This window comes from Palaemon carinicauda, chromosome 35 (assembly GCF_036898095.1).
Source record: "Palaemon carinicauda isolate YSFRI2023 chromosome 35, ASM3689809v2, whole genome shotgun sequence".
Lineage (NCBI taxonomy): Eukaryota > Metazoa > Arthropoda > Malacostraca > Decapoda > Palaemonidae > Palaemon > Palaemon carinicauda.
In genome coordinates, this window is record NC_090759.1 from 17,059,665 (window position 1) to 17,079,243 (window position 19,579).

Genomic DNA, 19,579 nt, shown 5'->3' on the forward strand with positions numbered 1-19,579 from the left:
AACCCACCAAATTATCAGAACCGGACGTCCAAAATACTTAAGATAATTGCTACATATTGCGCAGCCAACAAACCTTGCGGACACGAGAATGGTATCAGTTACAGATGGCTTTAAACTATTAGAACCAAGATGCATGTCTACTGTAGTCTCTAGAGCCTTTAGATATGCGGCTACGAGACTATACAAAAAGCTCCCACGAGACGACTGGATGGTTGAAGACATAAAAACTTTCAAGAGGAAACAGAAGACCTTCTTATTCCGTGAGTCGTTTTACAGTGGCGATTTAACAGTAAATGAACAATATGTGATATGAGATGTTAAATACTCTGAACGAACAAGGTAAAAATAACAGCGGAGGTCCTGTAGAGAGTAGGGTTCCCTTGCTGCATAGGACCGGAAAAAACAGCTGTCAAAGTAAGTAAAGTAAATCGAATGTGAAAAGTCATCCCGCTACTTCATTCAAATGTAAAAGAAGAGGAGTAGTGATGACGTCATGTACACAAACACCCCAAACGCGCTGCTGTTTGTCTTTTCTGGGATAATTGTGTTTGCAGGTGTCTTATGTGAAAATAACTTGGATCACGGTAACTATTGATATTTGCACAATCCTGTCTTATAGATATGCACAATATAAGTAGGTAATCTGCTTGACCATAATGTCTTCATCCCATTCTAAAGGTTTTCTACTACTGTACAACAGAGGTAGGCTAAGGACACCGTGTACCTGTAGGCGGTAGCCGTTAATTGATTGATTGATTTCAAGTTCTGGCGTTAATTGCTCTACGTAGTGTAGCCCTATTGCATGTATGGTATTTATACCCTTTAGCTTTAACGAACTTGTCAGAATTCTATTTGTTCCTACACTAAATACAAACCCTCATTCTTTGCTATAGGAGATTTTCTAGTGCGAGCTGGGAAATACGGCAGAAAAACCTTAACAAGGTCGTTAACGACCGGGCCGGTAGTTATCCACCTGTTAGGGGTGGGGGACTGCCGGCTGGTACTAGCTACTGAATACCTTCAATCGAATTCTAGCCATCGCAGTGGTAACACCGCTGCTCCTGCTTTTGTTTGACTAGCTGACTAGCCTTTTTTTAGTGTGGTTTTGATTAACTTTTTCTTTTTCTTTCTTTATTAGATGTGATGTCCTCTAATATGAGGAAGTGTCCCGGGATTCCCCCGAAATCTTGTGGCACATTCATGTCACCACTGGAGGTGGATCCTCATTCCCTATGCCCTTCGTGTAGAGGTCATAGGTGTTCTGAAGGCTCCCCCTGCCAAGTATGTAGAGAATGGTCGGCATTTCAGTGGGATAAGTTCATGAAGAGGAAGAAGAAGAAATCCAAGAAAGATTCGCTACCTCCAGGTTCGCCGTCGAAAGGTAAGGAGTCTCGGGCCTCTTCTTCGGCCTCTCGATCTCTTCCTTTAGACTCTTCCTTGCCTCCTTCCTCCAGGGGGAAGTCAAGGAAGAGCGGCACCATTGACTTAACTCCCATTCCCCCGGGTCAAGCGGATCAAGTTGCCCCTCCCAGTGGGACAGTTTCTTCCATCATCGGATATAATTCTATTCCAGATAACGTACGAGCGGTATGGCCTGCCCTTGGACTTCCTGGTTCTCCTTCGGTGGAAGTGTAGAACCAGTTCCTCGCGGGCACAGTTTTACCTCAGGTCCCTTCTGTTTTGGAAACTTCGGGAGTTCCAGACCTCGCTGACATCCCATCAGCCCAATCGGCGGCCGCTAAAGTGTCAGCAGATGTAAGAACTTCAGCTCCTGCGGAGCCTACTTCGCTCTGTGCTTGCGCTTCTACGAAACAACGTCGCAAGCGCGATCATCGCGATACCTCCCCTTCTCCTCCTCCTCCTCATCGTCTTCGTCCTCCTCGGAGGATAGGAGGGAGAGAGAGAAGAGGAAAAGGAGAGCTTGCTCTCCTTCGCCCAGACGTTCTCGTCGGAGAGAGAGGCGACATACGAAGAGACGTCATCGTTCTAGCTCTTCCTCGCCTTCTATCTCTTCACGAAATGTCTCGCCGAGAAGCGATTAACGCTCTCGTCATAAACATAAGAAGAGTACATCCTTGCGTCATTGTTCTGCTTCGCGATCGTCTTCCTCTCGCGATGAATCGTCTAAGCGCTATAAGAAGAAGAGCTCTACGATACATTCGCGCTCTTCGTCACGAGAGATTTCTCATAAGCGCAATAAGCGCTCCCGTTGGGCCGATGTTAAATCTAATCGCGCCCAGAGCACGACCAAGGAAAGAGAGCACTCTGAGCGCGATTCCTCCCCTTCACATATTATCGTGAGGAGCTCAGATCGCTCTAGGGAAGGAAGAAAGAACACTTCTTGCCGTCGCTTCGTATCAACAGAGAGAGAGCGCTCCCGTCCTTCAACCTCCCGATCCCGCAAATCTCCAGATATATCTGCATGGGGTCATTCACATTGCCCTCGCGGGTCAGACAGAACAACTCCCGTTCCCGTACTTTCCGAGTTAAGGAATACGAGCTTCACAAGAACTTCAGAAGAAGACGCAGGGGTTCAACCCTTCTTCTCTTCGGCTGAGAACAGAGGAGAAAGGCCAGACCGCCGATCAATGCAACCTCTTATTGAGACAGTACCGTTAATTCGGTCACCTTCGCCTAAACCATCAACTTCCAGGCAAGATCAGGCGCGCCCGGCGCCATTGGCTAGCGGCTAGCCTTCCCTTGGAATATCGGCAATGGAGTATGCTACTTCGCCGTTACCTTCAGACACTCGGGCTTCTATCGCCCCCCCTCGCGAGGAATTTGCATGACCGGAAGATTCCTCGGAAGAACAACCATCAAAAGATTTAGAGTACGCATATCTGAGGGCTCTAAGAACGATGTGTAATATCTCAGGCCTCGGAGATTTACATCTGTCACCTCGACATACCAACGCTCCAGCTTTAGACAGACTATGTCGTCCTCCACCAAACCCTAAGACCAGAATTGAACTTCTCTGGTCTATTCTCACTGCAGGCTGTCTGAGGAAGGTCTCGCAGGCGGTCTCGGGGGAAACGGGTTCCTTGAAGTCTCAAGGATCCCATAAACTTCTGCATTTTCCTTTTTCGAGGCAAAAACGTTTTTACAAGGTCAGAGATGCCAACCCTTCTCCTCTGACACTGGATCCCCTCACAGCAAGGCTCACACTTGGCTGCTCTGCAGAGAGACACTCTTCTCTCCCAGTCTAGACGTTTTTACAGGGTCAGGGACGCCAACCCTTCTCCTCTGACACTGGATCCCCTCACAGCAAGGCTCACACCTGGCTGCTCTGCAGAGAGACACTCTTCTCTCCCAGTCTAGACGTTTTTACAAGGTCTGAGATGCCAACCCTTCTCCTCTGACACTGGATCCCCTCACAGTAAGGCTCACACCTGGCTGCTCTGCAGAGAGACACTTTTCTCTCCCAGTCTTGTTCACCGCCACAGAAGCGTCGACAATGGAAGTAGCGTCAATGTCCCTTCTGGAGGCATTATCCTGGTTTGACATGTGGTCAGGCACAGTCGGCTACCGAGCACCTCACGAAGACCTTTCAAACCAAAACTCCATTCAGTCCCTACAGGAAGTCCTGGCTGCTGGGGCCAAAACGATGGACTTCCTAACTGCTACGGCTGCAACGATGTGGGGCAACTGGATTCTCAAAAGGAGGGAATCAATAGTCTCCAGACTCTATAGGAGCATCGGTAAGACTGAAAAGTCTGATTTGAGGAACTCGGATCTTCTGCAACCGCTCCTCTTTTCTAAGCAGGCAGTCTCCTCTGTCTTAGATACTTGGAGGAAAGAGACACAGGACACCGCGATGCAAAAGGCTGCTTCCTTTCGCCCAATGCAACAGCAGCCAACTCCACAACCCAAAGCAACAATCGCAACTCCACTGCCAGCCAAGACCCTCAGCCGCCCCTCTTTTACACCCAAACCTATGGGCAGAGAAAAGTCGGCTCCTCCTAAGGCTAAAGGCAGAGGGAGGAACCCTAGACAGAAAAAGGGTCGCGGCTCCCCCCTCACAGTGCGTAGGGGGTTACCTGCAGGGGAGTTGGAGGAGGTGGAAGGCTATGGGGGCCATTCAATGGACCATCAAGGTGCTTCGTTGGGGGTACCGCATCCCCTTCATAGACCCTCCTCTTCAAACTCCTCCCCCGATCTTGTCCTCCCAGATCCCTCAGGATCCCGGGAAACAGCAAGCCCTAGCTCGGGAGATCCAGAGCATGCTTCTAAAAGACGCTATTCAAGAGGTCTCCAACGCTTCCCCGGGGTTTTTCAGTCGCCTCTTTCTGGTAGAGAAAGCCTCGGGAGGTTGGAGACCAGTAATCGATCTTTCGACCTTGAACCTGGACGATTGGCTACTCCTGGCCTCGTCCAGGGAGCTAGCTTTGGATCACCTGAGAAGACTTCTGGGCCTCTGCAGGGACCTGGGGATCCTTGTAAACGCAGAGAAGTCTTGCTTGACTCCGACCCAAGTCTTAAACTATCTGGGTATGTCCATCAACACCCAGGTAGGGAGAGTGTTTCCGTCAGAAGACAGGCTTCGGAAACTGGATCAGTCCATCGCCCATCTCTTGTCTCCATTACCGCCTTCGGCCAAGTCGTCGCAGTGTCTTCTGGGCCATCTTTCCTCCCTGGAAAAACTAGTTCCAGGCGGAAGGTCGAGAATGAGAAGTCTCCAATGGCATCTGAAGACTCATTGGTCTCAAAAGACAGATTCCCCATTCTTGGCAGTGGAGGTTCCAAATCTGGTGTCACAAGATCTTCATTGGTGGTCGACCAGAGAGAATACCCAAAAGGGCATTCCCCTCCAAAGCCCCAGTACGAAGTTAAAACTCTTTTCGGACGCATCGCTACATGGATGGGGTTCCCACGTAGGCCCGAAATTAGCATCAGGAGTTTGGTCTCCGGTAGAGAAGTCTCTTCATATAAATCATCTGGAATTATTCGCAGCCTGGAAAGGCCTAAAATTCTTTGTAGAAGATCTACAAGGACGAGAGGTGGTTCTGAAGAGCGACACCTCCACAGCCGTCTCGTATATCAACAAGCAAGGGGGTACTCTGGCAAGAGACCTCTGTCTGCTAGCAGTCCAGATTTGCCAGTGGGCAGAAAGTCACAGCATTGCTCTCACAGCCAGGTTTATTCCGGGCCGGAGAAACATCGTGGCAGATCAACTGAGCTGGCATCACCAAGTGCTGAGTGGCGAATGGTCTTTTGATCCTCAAGTAGCGAAGACAGTAATAGCTTTGTTGGGTTTCCCCACAATAGACCTGTTCGTCACCTCTCTGAATGCTAAACTTCCCCGCTATAGGTCCCCAGTTCCAGACCATCAGGCAGTGATCCAGGACGCCCTTCAACACTCCTGGAACAACCTGGACGCTTATGCCTTTCCACCCTTTTGCCTGCTCAGAAGGGTGATCAACAAACTCAGGACCTCTTGGAACTGCAAACTAACGCTAATAGCTCCGGCGTGGCCAAGCAGAGAGTGGTACGCAGACCTTCTTTCCCTGCTGGTTCAAGTGCCGAGGTTTCTACTTCCAGAACCCCGTCTGTTGACGCAGCCACAGAGTGGTATCCCCCACGGGAGAATCCACTTCCTGAAGCTTCACGCCTGGAGGCTGTCCAGTCTCTCCTCAGAAGCAGAGGCTTTTCAGGGAAGGTGGCTGAACACATGTCCAGGCACCTGCGCCAATCTTCCACAAACCTCTACCAAGCAAAATGGAGAGTGTTTGCAGCTTGGTGTAGAGGGCGAGAATGTGTCTCCACTCGATCCCTCTCTTCCATTAGTGGCAGACTTCCTGGTGTACCTCAGAGAGGAGAAACTCCTATCAGTCTCGGCAATTAAGGGCTATCGTTCAGCCTTAAGCCTCATCTGTAGGCTGAGAGGAGTTGACCTTTCCACCTCAAAAGATATCACCTTGTTGATTCGAGGTTTTGAGAGATCTTGCCCCCCAGTGGAGATTAGACCACCACCTTGGGACGTGTCCCTGGTCTTACGTTCCTTGAAGGGACCTCCCTATGAGCCCTTAAATAGGGCCTCTGACTACTTCCTAACCCTTAAGACCGTCTTCCTAGTAGCTCTGGCCTCGGCAAAAAGGGTTAGTGAACTTCATGGTCTATCCTTCGAAGTCACCCATTCTAGAGGATGTGGGGGAAGTATCGCTCAACTTCGTGCCAGGGTTTGTGGTCAAAACTCAGAATCCTTCATCAACCGATGAGAGGTTTAGAGACTTTCAATTTTCCAGCCTCAATAGGGTAACACAGGATACTGACCAATTGCTACTGTGCCCAATCAGGGTGCTAAGGAAATACCTGAAGCGCACCAGACCTTTCAGACCACGCCTCCGTCATCTCTTCCTCAGTACCAATAAGGTGAAGAAGAGAATCTCTCGCAACACCATCTCTTTCTGGCTCAAGAAAGTTATTGTGAGAGCCATTCACAGAGACCCCGAGGCAGCTCAACCCAAAGCCCATCAAGTTAGGGGAGTGGCTGCCTCTCTGGCATTTTAAGAAAAATTTTTCAGTCTCCCAAGTCTTAAGAGCTGGAGTCTGGAAGCTCCAATCTACATTCACCTCTCACTATTTAACCGATGTGACACATAGGTCTCTAAACACCTTTTCTATAGGGCCTACTGTGGCAGGGCAACAGGTGCTGTAACTACCTTTGCTCCCTTTCAGGGTACAGTAGCCATTGGTCGAGGATTCTGTGTTACACTAGGTTTTAGAAGAACATCCATCTATCTTCTGCTCCTTTCTTCTTCCTCCCATCTGGGTATCCTAGTCTGTAACCAGTTTCAGCTGGACTCACCAATGGAAATAAGGTACGAAACTCATCTGACTCCTCTCACAGGGTATAAGTTATACTCATAGTCACGAGGATTCCCCTTTTCAAGGTCATGGGAATCCTACGTATGAAAGGGTCCAGGTCATTGTTCCCGACCCTCTTCATACTGAAACATTTGTTTCCACGTAATTACAAACCTTCAGTCGTGCTAAGATTTTGGGGATCTACAAAGAAAAGTTAATGGGAGATTTGTTCATCAATAGAGTCTAGTCTGAGGACTATCTTCCCTAGGAATAGGGAACCCTTCGTCCACCCTGACCTCAAGACTAAGTCTCCTATAGTAAAGAATGAGGGTTTGTATTTAGTGTAGGAACAAATGACAAACTTATAACAGAGTTTGTATTTTTCCTAACATACAAACCCAAATTCTTTACTCAAATCTTACCTCCGTCACCGCCCCCTAATATAGTCCTAGCTAGAATCCGATTGAAGATATTCAGTAGCTACCGGCCGGCAGTCCCCCACCCCTAACAGGTGGATAACTACCGGCCCGGTCGTTAACGACCTTGTTAAGGTTTTTCTGCCGTATTTTCTAGCTCGCGCTAGAATATCTCCTATAGTAAAGAATTCGGGTTTGTATGTTGGGAAAAATACAAACTCTGTTATAAAAGTTTGTCATGTTTACTACCATTTGTCTTTTAGATTTGGTGCTATTGCTTATTACTTTATGTTGGTACCTACAGTAGGCTTGGCAGTATATACATTTGTATCTTCACCTGTCTTTAATATGACTCCTTAGGTATATTTCTTAACACAATTTTGTTTGGGTAAATAATTTAATGTAGCATGATATTCCCAATGAAGAAAGAAAATAGGAAGTGTTCTTGGTGTAATTATTGGTACTTAGACCTCTTCTGATGTAAATAATTGAGGTGTATCAGTATCAAATTATAGGTGATTAAAATTCAAGGAGTTATGATTGAAAAACCTCAAGGTAAAAAATATAGAATGGTGCAATAAACTATTTGTAGAGAATAAGACTGGTTTGTAATGTAATTTGCAGCTTTTTGAACGATTTTGATGATTTCTGGTGGAAATCCGTAGTTATGAGTTATGATGGGTCGACTACCGTAACTGAAAAGCTATGACTTTGTGATAAGTATTGTCATCAATTACTTTTAAAACGCCTTAGAATATAGTGTACTTGTCTAATTGTTTATATTTAGATTAACTTGTTAACTGTTTCCCTCAGTCATCGTCATAAAAGTAATCATAATAAAACAGTTATCGTATTCAAAACCGAGTAACAGTACAGTAATGAAACACTCAAAACACTGGAGCTTTTGTGTGCTGGGACTTCCATACATGTAGAAAATGAGGGTTTCCATCCCATTTCCTATGGATCCGTTTGTAAGTGTTCAGTCATTGTACTGTATTACAAGTACCTCGTTACTTAATTGAGGTAATGATTTATTGGTTTTTACTCTGCCGTATGGTCGCTCCGCTCGTGATTAAACATCATCCCACAGCTCCTATGTTCTGGCAAGCAGAACATGTTTTGCTATGCACATTAACCCCGTGGGCAAGTATTTTGATACTAATTATCAATTATACAAACTTAAAGTAGGGTGAGTACACATCTAACAAAGGGGTGAATTGTAGCTTCACGCTCTAGCTTGTTTTGGCTTCCATTTCCAATGATCAGACTGAATATATCAAACACTCGTTTCAAGCCTAATTTTTTGTTAATAACATGATCAATAAAATAAGAGCTATGATTATATTGCAGATTCCTAAATTGAAAATAAATAACAAGGTGGTTTAAAATATTAAACGTTGGGCCTTTATCTTGGTTGAACAAGTGACTTATGGCAAATGCTTCTGATGATGTGCTATGACGACAAAAGGAGGAAAACTGGTATTTTTTATTAAAATCTGTAGCTTCGTTAATAGAGGTTTGTTCCCATACTAACACATCTAATGGTAATTATTTGGGTATTCTTTCGGCGAAGCTGGAAGGTAGCCATTAGTCTTAAAGTGCGAGGTGGCAACCCTGCCTAACTGCTTGAGTGGGTAGGCTAGGGATGGCTGGGGGTTACTCAACCACCTCCATATGGTGTACTGTATATTTTCACAGCTGTGAGCTATTTCACTTTATCTTTTTGCTCTGTAGAGAATGAAAGTCTCTCTCCTCCCAAGGCTGTAATTGGACATCTTTAATCTCTCTTTCTTTTCAGGTGTGCGTGCTTTCTTCGGATCATCTTCATGCGGACCTGTCCTGGGCGCGAGGGTGCTGCATGTGGTACCTTCATGTCATTGCTGGATACCGACCCGCATTCTCTGTGTCCTTCGTGTAGAGGGCATCGTTGCGAGCTGGGTTCGCCCTGTGCAGAGTGCAGGGAGTGGTCTGCCTCAAAATGGGAGAAATTTGGGTAGCGCAGAAAGAAGGCTAAGTGGGATCTTTCTCCCTCGGGCGAGGAAAGCGCATTCTTCTTTTTGCACCCCCAAATCTCTTTCAAAAGATCCTTCTCGTTCGCACTCTTCCGAGGGACGATCGAGCAGGAGCGCAGACCGTCTAATTACTTGACAACCCCGGGGTACTGGGGATACTGTAGTTGCTTCCCCTAGAGGAACAACTTCACCTCCAGCTGCTGGGGAGCCATTTTCCCTTGCATATGTGTTGCAGGTATGGCCGACCTTAGGGGCTTCTGTGCACTCCCCGAGAAAGGAAGATCTTGTTCGTCTCCTTCAGCGGTCCCAGGAAGGACCCTTCTCCAGAGCTTCCAACATCTCATGCTTTAGAGCTTTGCAAAGTCCATCTGTCGCCCTCTCCTGGACCTTCCACACGCAGACGAGGCAATCGCTCGCGTTCGCCCCTCCGACGGCCTCCTGCTGACGACGATCCTACTCTCCATCCTGGGACCTCGTTGTACTGTAACCTTCAGCCTTCTGTTTCTCCTTGCAAGAACACTTCGGCTGCAGGTAATAATCTTGCAGCGACCAGTGCTCCTTCCACCAGAGGCGCGCAGGGACGAGCTTCTCCATCTTCTCTTCCTTCGGGACACTTGTCCTGATCGTTGTTCGCGACGATCTGAAGATCATCTGTATCGTAGGTCATCACGATTCGAACACCTTTCATCTAGAAGGCGTTATTGCTCTAGAGTTTCACGCTCACGAGACCATTGGTCTCAATATTCTCCTCGGAAGCGTTCCTCTTCACGAGGAGGAGAAGTCTCGCGATCATGCTCTGTACTATCACGGGCATCCCAGTCTAGACATAGGTCCAGACGCTTGCGACGATCAAGATCACGAGGACGACGCTCGCTCTCGTGAGGACAAAGCTACCGTTCACGAGGGCGACGTTCACGTTTGCAAGGCCCATGCTCATGTTTGCGAGCTAGGCATGTACGACGCTCATGCCGTTCTCGGACAAGAGCTAGTCGCTTCCGTTCATGAATAGTGCATCCATGATCAAGGTGTAGACGTTCCTCGTCTAGAGGTATTGGTAGGCGTTCGTGCAGTCCATCAGTGCGTAGCCTCTTAATCCGTCCTTCTCCTAAATGACCTCGGACTGAACCTGATCATGAGACTGACCGTCCCTCAGACAGGCGTCCAGCTAAACATCCAGTGCCTTTTACCACCTGGAGTGTTTTAGCAAAGCATTCGCCTATGTATTGTTCGGGAACGCGTTCTCCAGCGCTTAGGGTTGCCCCTACTCGTAGTCCTCTCTACCGACTTTATTTGGTGCTTCTTTGCAGCAGCAGGAATGTGCTATGCCTTCCTCTTCCAGTGTTGCTTCTAGTGCTCATGTTGCGAGCACTTTTGCACGTGAATCGCTCCCATTGTCACGCAAGTCTTGTGATTTTGTGTGTGAATCACACGAATTTGTGTGCAAATCAGCGATTTCCACGAGCAAAGGTTTCGGAATCACGAGTAAGTGCGGTACCAACACCTCCGGCTTCTACCACCTCCAGCTGCAGGCCTATGCCCTTTCCAGAGGTTTTGAGGAGCCTCCTAATAAGTTCACTAATGTCCCTGTTTGCCTGAGGTGGGGCTGAAGATAAATAGAAGAAAGACAGAGATAATGAGAATGGAGTATGTAATGGAAGATTTAATATTATTGGAAGGAGAAAGGATTAATGAGGTAGAATCATTTAAGTATTTAGGGATAATGATCTCCAATACAGGGTCTTCAGAATTAGAGTTTAGTGAAAGATTGAAAAAAGCAAATCAGACAATGGCTAGGTTAAGTAAAATTTCAAAATCAAATCGCCTAAAATTTCTTATAAAAATCAGACTATATATCAGTTTAGTGAGATCGGTGTTACTCTATGGACATGAGTCATGGTATGACACTGAAACAGTCTCCAATAGATTTAGTAGATTTGAGATATTGGGAGTTAAATGGCAGGACAGGATTAGAAATGAAACTATGCGAGATCACTCGAGTACAATATGTGGATGAGATCATGATGAGGGGTAGATGAAGATGGTTTGGGCATGCTCTTTGCACTCCCCAAGAGAGATTAGTTCACCAAACGTTAACTGGGCTCCACAAGGCACTAGAAGAATTTGAAGACCCAGGCCTACATGGCTTAGGACTAAAGCACGAAGTAGGAGATGATGAAGGGAGAAGTATTGAATTAAAAGATCAAGACAGAGACGACTGGCAAAATCTAAGCGAGGCCCTTTGCGTCAATAGGCGTAGGAGGAGATGATGATGATGATGAGCCTGGATCGTCCTACTCGTCTATCAAAGGAACATATCCTGATGTTGCAAGACTCTCCCCTACGTCTGCGCATGCTCCCTCTAGAGCTCCCCTACGGGACGTTCTCCCCATGGACCTTCATGGCTTGCCTAAAGATTCTGAGCACCCTGCATGGGTAAGCAGCTTCCTCTCTACCCTGCAGGAGTCTGTGGGAGTTGCTCCTCCACTGCCACAGCCTTCGACTGCTCTAGCCATAACTACTCCAGGAATTCTCTTGGAATCCTCTTCGAGTTTGTCTCTTGGGAGTCTTGACCCTAGAAGGAGACCAGTGTTGGACAAGGCATAGAGATCACCTTCATCTCAATCTCGTTGCGACGGTCCTCTTTCTTCTGACTCTTATATGGCTAACCTGCCTTTTTCAATATTAATCTTACCCGATGATCATGTAGCTGTCAACTCCGTTGCCCGACAGAAATCTACGGTCGGGATACGCCAGCGATCGCTATACAGGTGGGGGTGTACTCACCAGCGCCATCTGTGGTCAGGTACTCCAGTACTTCTTGTCAACAAGACCTCAATTTTTCCTCTGTCGTGCCACCGGCAAGACCTACATGGATACGCTGTTGATTTTGGAGTCTTTTGTTCACGATTTGGTGAAGTATTTGCTCTGAAATTTAGCCTTCGCTGTACAGGAAGCTTTAGCCTTAGCTTAGCAAGCTTTTGGTATTAATTTGATTCATTGGTTAACGATCTTTGCTTTACTTTGGAATTCCCCCTTTGACTACTTCTAAAATTCAAGATGTCTGACCATTCCCAAGTTCCTTAATACAGGCGATGTAGTGTTAGGACTTGTAATAGGCGTCTTCCGAAGGCCTCTGTTGATCCTCACACCGTATGTTCCAATTGTAGGGGAAAATCCTGTCAATTGGAAGATCGATGTGGGGAATGTGCTGGGCTTTCGGAATTCGATTTTAATGAATTCCTCAGATATACTCGTAGGTTAGAGAAGGAGAGAGATAGGAGGAGTTCTTCTCGCTCTTTGGATATTTCCTCTCCCCATGCCCCTCAACCTTTTCCTTCCCCTGTGGTGGTGACCCCCGAACCTGCTACGAGTGCTCAGCCTGCAATGGCTGATATGTTGCGTGCCATTCAGGCTCTCGGTGATAAGGTGGAGTCGTTGGTTAGTGACCGCAATCAGCTCTTGGCAGATGTCAGAGAGCTGAAAGCGAAGAGTGCAGTGGGAAGTGTTAGTGCAAGTGCTGTGCATAGTGTCAGTGTCAGTGTTGCGCATGAGGATACATCTGTGCGTGCCAGTCGTCCTCCCAGTCCGGGACCTCTTGCAAGCTCCCAAGCCCAGGGGAGAAGCAATGTCGAAGGACCAAAGGGTTCGGCAGGCCTTGATCGGCGCACAGATGTATCCTCAGTGGTTGCGGACGTATCTGCTAAGGATCGTCCCTTCCACTCCCAGACGAATGAGCCCTTACATTCCTCGTCTGTGGAAGAGGTTTCCAGGAGGAAACGGTGGACTAAGGTCTCACGACCGCTCAAGCGTAAAGTCCCTTCAGAGCTAGTCCAACGGCCCAGGTGTAGCCACTGGGTCAGTTCGGACTCGCCGCAGTCATCTGATGACTGCACACCTCCCAAGAGAGGTAGAGTGGTCCCTCAACAGGCCTCTGCTCCAACCACAGTAGACCCTAAGTGGTCCATGCTGCAGACTATGCAGTCTCAGCTTGCGGCTTTTATGCAGGAGTATCAGGCAGAGAAGGTTAACACCCCTCCTCCTGTGAGAGCTCCTCCACCGTTGCGCAGTCCTCACTGCCAGACGCATGTTCTTGCTGCACCCTCTGCTTACATGCGTGGGCTGCCGCATCGGGAGTGTCCGGGTTCCAGCACTATGCGGCATTCTCCTCAGCCCATGCAGCATGCTCTGCAGACCTTACAGCATGCTCCGCATTCCATGCGGCATGAGCCGCATTCCATGCAGCATGAGCCTCATACCATGCAGCATGAGCCTCATCCCATGCAGCATGAGCCGCATGCCATGCAGCATGAGCCGCATACCATGCAGCATGAGCCGCATCCCATGCAGCATGAGCCGCATGCCATGCAGCATGAGCCGCATGCCTTACAGCATGCTCTGCATACCACACCGCATGCTCCTCAGCCCACCGCAGACCCTCCCTCACACCGGCCCTCTGCTTTTGTTGTTGCCAGCTCACAGTCTGTCCAGCAGAGGCATGATGATGGATCCGCAGGTACGCATGCACCCGTTCTGCAGGATTCAGCCGTTCAGCTTGCTGCTCTGCCTTTGCCTCTTACAACTCAACTGTCGGGTGAGGAGGCTTCTGAGGATGAAGCTGCTCATCTAGATGATCCTCATTCTGATGTTGAAGGACACAAGTCTTCGCCACCCTCCTTAGACTTCCGCAAAGTCCTTGCTTTGTTCAGAGAGTTGTACCCTGAACACTTTGTGTCTGCAACCCCTCGTTCTCCTCCCTCCGAGTTTGCTCTGGGCATGCAGTCTACTACGCCTGCCTTCACCAAGCTTGTTTTTGTCAGATCATCAAGGAGAGCTTTGAGGGTTATGGGGGATTGGTTGCAGTCCAAGAAGCAACTGGGAAGGACCTCTTTTGTGTTTCCTCCTCCCAAGCTGGCTTCTAAGTCGGGCGTCTGGTATGCCACGGGAGAGGAACCTGGCTTGGGGGTTCCTGCCTCTGCCCAGGCCGACTTCTCAAGTCTGGTTGACTCTCCCCGCAGGTTGGCTATGAGACGTTCGAAGATCTGCTGGTCCTCTTCAGATCTTGATCACATGTTAAGGGGAGTCTTTCGTGCCTTCGAGATATTCAACTTCCTCGATTGGTGTCTGGGAGCCTTAAGCAGGAAGACTGCCCCTTCTGACAAGGACTCAGCCATGCTGATCATGTCCAGCATGGACAAGGCAATACGGGATGGGTCTGGCGAGCTTGCGGCTTCTTATGTATCAGGGGTCCTCAAGAAAAGAGAACATCTGTGCTCCTTCTTATCTGCTGGTATCACCCCTTGCCAGAGGTCAGAGTTACTTTTTGCTCCTCTGTCTAAGTGTCTGTTTCCGGAGGAGTTAATTAAGGGGATGGCTGCCTCTCTTCTCCAGAAGGATACGCATGACCTCATGGCTTCTTCTGCACGTAAGGCTAAGACCTTACCTTCCGTGACTAAACCTTACCGCCCGCTAGCAGTTGATACACCTGCTTCCAGGTTCATCCCGCCCTTTCGTGGCAGAACCTCCAGCAGAGGAGGTACCCGTGCAGACAGTCACCGTGGCAAGTCCAAGAAGGGTTCCAAGTCCACAAGAGGCAAGTTTTGACTGCCCTCCTCTCCAGACAGCTGTAGGAGCCAGACTCAAGACCTTCTGGTAAGCTTGGGAGAGCAGAGGTGCAGACGCTCAGTCTGTGAAGTGGCTGAGGGAGGGATACAGAATTCCGTTCTGCCGCAATCCCCCTCTAGCTACATCTCCCATCAACCTCTCTCCCAACTACAAGGAGAAGGACAAGAGGCTAGCGTTGCAACAAGAGGTGTCGCTCTTGCTACAAAAGGAGGCAGTGGTCATAGTCCGGGACCATCAATCCCCGGGCTTTTACAACCGTCTCTTCCTGGTAGCCAAGAAGACAGGAGGTTGGAGACCGGTGCTGGACGTCAGTGCGCTCAATGCTTATGTCACCAAGCAGACGTTCACTATGGAGACGACGAAGTCGGTCCTAGCAGCGGTAAGGCAGGAGGACTGGATGGTCTCGTTAGACCTGAAAGACGCATACTTTCACGTCCCCATCCATCCAGACTCCCAACCTTTCCTGAGATTCGTCTATGGAAAGGTTGTGTACCAGTTCCAAGCCCTGTGCTTTGGCCTAAGCACGGCACCTCTTGTGTTTACGCGACTGATGAGGAATTTTGCGAAATTCCTTCACTTGGCAGACATCAGAGCCCCCCTCTATTTAGACGACTGGCTTTTAAGAGCTCCCACAAGTCGTCGCTGTCTGGAGAATCTCAGATGGACTATGGATCTGACCAAGGAACTGGGCCTCCTGGTCAATTTAGAGAAGTCCCAGCTCGTCCCATCCCAGACCATTGTTTACCTGGGTATGGAGATTCAGAGTCGAGCTTTTCGGGCTTTTCCGTCGGCCCTAAGGATCAACCAAGCCCTAGAGTGCATCCTGAGCATGCTGAGAAGGAGCCGATGCTCAGTAAGGCAGTGGATGAGTCTAACAGGGACACTTTCATCGCTGGCCCTGTTCATCGAGTTAGGGAGACTCCACCTCCGCCCCCTTCAGTATCATCTGGCTGCTCACTGGATCAAGGACATGACGCTAGAGACGGTCTCAATTCCTGTTTCCGAAGAGATGAGGTCTACTCTAACGTGGTGGAAGAACAGCATTCTTCTCAAGGAAGGTCTTTCGTTAGCTGTTCAGACCCCCGACCACCATCTCTTCTCGGACGCATCAGACTCGGGCTGGGGTGCGACATTGGACGGACAGGAATGCTCGGGAACATGGAATCAGGAGCAAAGGACACTCCACATCAATTGCAAGGAGTTGTTGGCGGTTCATCTGGCCTTAATGAACTTCAAGTCCCTCCAGCTAAACAAGGTGGTGGAGGTGAACTCCGACAACACCACAGCCTTGGCTTACATCTCCAAGCAGGGGGGGACTCATTCGAGGAAGTTGTTCGAGATCGCAAGGGACCTCCTCATTTGGTCAAAAGATCGAAGGCTCACGCTGGTAACGAGGTTCATTCAGGGCGATATGAATGTCATGGCAGATCGCCTCAGCCGGAAGGGTCAGGTCATCCCCACAGAGTGGACCCTTCACAAGAATGTTTGCAGCAGACTTTGGTCCCTGTGGGGTCAGCCAACCATAGATCTGTTCGCTACCTCGATGACCAAGAGGCTCCCATTGTATTGTTCTCCGATTCCAGACCCAGCAGCAGTTCACGTGGATGCTTTTCTGCTGGATTGGTCCCATCTCGACCTGTATGCATTCCCGCCGTTCAAGATTGTCAACAGGGTACTTCAGAAATTCGCCTCTCACAAAGGGACACGGCTGACGTTGGTTGCTCCCCTCTGGCCCGCGAGAGAATGGTTCACAGAGGTACTGCAATGGCTGGTCGACGTTCCCAGGACTCTCCCTCTAAGAGTGGACCTTCTGTGTCAACCTCACGTAAAGAAGGTACACCCAAGCCTCCACGCTCTTCGTCTGACTGCCTTCAGACTATCGAAAGACTCTCAAGAGCTAGAGGCTTTTCGAAGGAGGCAGCCAGAGCGATTGCTAGAGCTAGGAGGACATCCACTCTCAGAGTCTATCAATCTAAATGGGAAGTCTTCAGAAGCTGGTGCAAGGCCAATGCAGTTTCCTCAACCAGTACCACTGTAACCCAGATTGCTGACTTCCTGTTACATCTAAGGAACGTTAGATCCCTATCAGCTCCTACGATCAAGGGTTACAGAAGTATGTTGGCAGCGGTTTTCCGCCACAGAGGCTTGGATCTTTCCTCCAACAAAGATCTGCAGGACATCCTTAGGTCTTTTGAGACCTCTAAGGAACGTCGGTTGTCCACTCCAGGCTGGAATCTAGACGTGGTCCTAAGGTTCCTGATGTCATCTAGATTTGAACCGCTCCAATCAGCCTCTTTCAAGGACCTCACATTAAAAACTCTTTTCCTAGTATGCCTAGCAACAGCTAAGAGAGTAAGTGAGATCCACGCCTTCAGCAGGAACATAGGTTTCACATCGGAAACGGCTACATGTTCCTTGCAGCTCGGTTTTTTGGCTAAAAACGAGCTTCCTTCACGTCCTTGGCCTAAATCGTTCGAGATCCCTAGCCTATCCAACTTGGTGGGTAACGAGCTGGAGAGAGTACTTTGCCCAGTCAGAGCTCTTAGGTACTATCTGAAAAGGTCAAAACCCTTACGAGGACAATCAGAAGCCTTATGGTGTGCTGTTAAGAAGCCTTCGCTACCAATGTCTAAGAACGCAGTTTCTTACTACATCAGGCTTCTGATTAGAGAAGCTCATTCTCATATGAAGGAAGAAGACCTTGCTTTACTGAAGGTAAGGACACATGAAGTGAGAGCTGTGGCTACTTCAGTGGCCTTCAAACAGAACCGTTCTCTGCAGAGTGTTATGGATGCAACCTATTGGAGAAGCAAGTCAGTGTTCGCATCATTCTATCTCAAAGATGTCCAGTCTCTTTACGAGAACTGCTACACCCTGGGACCATTCGTAGCAGCGAGTGCAGTAGTAGGTGAGGGCTCAGCCACTACATTCCCATAATCCCATAACCTTTTTAACCTTTCTCTTGATTGCTTTTATTGTTGTTTTGGGGTTGTACGGTCGGCTAAGAAGCCTTCCGCATCCTGGTTGATTTGGCGGGTGGTCAATTCTTTCTTGAGAAGCGCCTAGGTTAGAGGTTGTGATGAGGTCCTTTAGTATGGGTTGCAGCCCTTTATACAGTACTTCAGCACCTAAGAGTCGTTCAGCATCCTAAGAGGACCGCTACGCTCAGTAAGGAAGACGTACTTATTAAAGGCAGAGTAATGGTTCAAGTCGACTTCCTTACCAGGTACTTATTTATTTTTTATTGTTATTTTGAATAACTAATAAAAATGAAATACGGGATACTTAGCTTCTTTGTTAACATGTATACTGGTCTCCACCCACCACCCTGGGTGTGAATCAGCTACATGATCATCGGGTAAGATTAATATTGAAAAATGTTATTTTCATTAGTAAAATAAATTTTTGAATATACTTACCCGATAATCATGATTTAAATGACCCGCCCTTCCTCCCCATAGAGAACCAGTGGACCGAGGAGAAAATTGAGGTCTTGTTGACAAGAAGTACTGGAGTACCTGACCACAGATGGCGCTGGTGAGTACACCCCCACCTGTAAAGCGATCGCTGGCGTATCCCGACCGTAGATTTCTGTCGGGCAACGGAGTTGACAGCTACATGATCATCGGGTAAGTATATTCAAAAATTTATTTTACTAATGAAAATAACATTTTACTCCGGTTAAGGCAAGGGAAACCATGACTAAGAGGCAGAAGAGAATGATGAGAGGCGTAATGCCACCTCATTATTATTATTATTATTATTATTATTATTATTATTATTATTATTAAAAGCTACAACCCTTGTTGGAAAAGCAGGATGCCATAAGCCCAGGGGCTCCAACTGGGAAAATCGCCCAGTGAGAAAAGGAAACAAGGAAAAATAAAATATTCTAAGAACAGTAACATTAAAATAAATTTTTCAATATTAATCTTACCCGATGATCATGTAGCTGTCAACTCTGTTGCCCGACAGAAATCTACGGTCGGGATACGCCAGCGATCGCTATACAGGTGGGGGTGTACACAACAGCGCCATCTGTGAGCAGGTACTCAAGTACTTCTTGTCAACAAGAACTCAATTTTTCCTCTGTCGTGCCACCGGCTAGACCTACTGGGATACGCTGTTGATTCTGGAGTTATTGCTCACGATTTGGTGATGTATTTGCTCTAGAGTTTAGCCTTCGCTATTCAGGAAGCTTTATCTTTAGCTTAGCAAGCTTTTGGAATTAATTTGAATTAATTATGGTGACGAAGAGAGTATGGACTCTCTTTCACTTTTAAATGGCCGACCCTTCCCTTAGACGGAAGTGTTGGTGTCGAAGAGAGTATAGACTCTCTTTCACTTTTTATTTTATATCTCTTCGCCATTTATAGGCCTCTTCGATTAACTTTCCTTAAAAAAAAAAAAAAAAAAAAAAAATTTGCGACCTTTCCTAATAGTAGGCGGTCCTTACTTGGAACCGAAGTTAATTAACATTGAGCTCGTCATATCGTTTTTCCTGTTAAGAATTTATGCTATTTTAATTTTATGTTTTTGAAAGAATTTCTTTGATAAGTCTCGTACTGTTTTCAAAGTTGAACTAACGTTTTGTTTAGTCTCCGCAGTTGTTGACGTTCAGAACGTTCAGCTTGCGCTCTATCGTTACGATAGAGAGAGAGTATTCACGGTTTCACGTTGCAGTAAGATTAAACCGATTCTAGCGTTTCGTTCATTCTTTCTTAG

At 47.8% G+C, this 19,579-nt stretch overlaps 1 protein-coding gene across 1 annotated transcript in view; it reads left to right on the forward strand.

Annotated features, from left to right (window-relative positions):
• Nucleotides 1-441: 441 nt before the first annotated feature.
• The window catches only part of LOC137627644 (uncharacterized), a 598,615-nt gene continuing 579,477 nt past the window's right edge, over nucleotides 442-19,579 (forward strand). Inside the window, exon 1 of the mRNA XM_068358784.1 lies at nucleotides 442-584. Within this exon, the coding sequence (XP_068214885.1) occupies nucleotides 494-584 (91 nt within the window). The 5' untranslated portion in view covers nucleotides 442-493. The remainder of the gene's footprint in view (nucleotides 585-19,579) is intronic.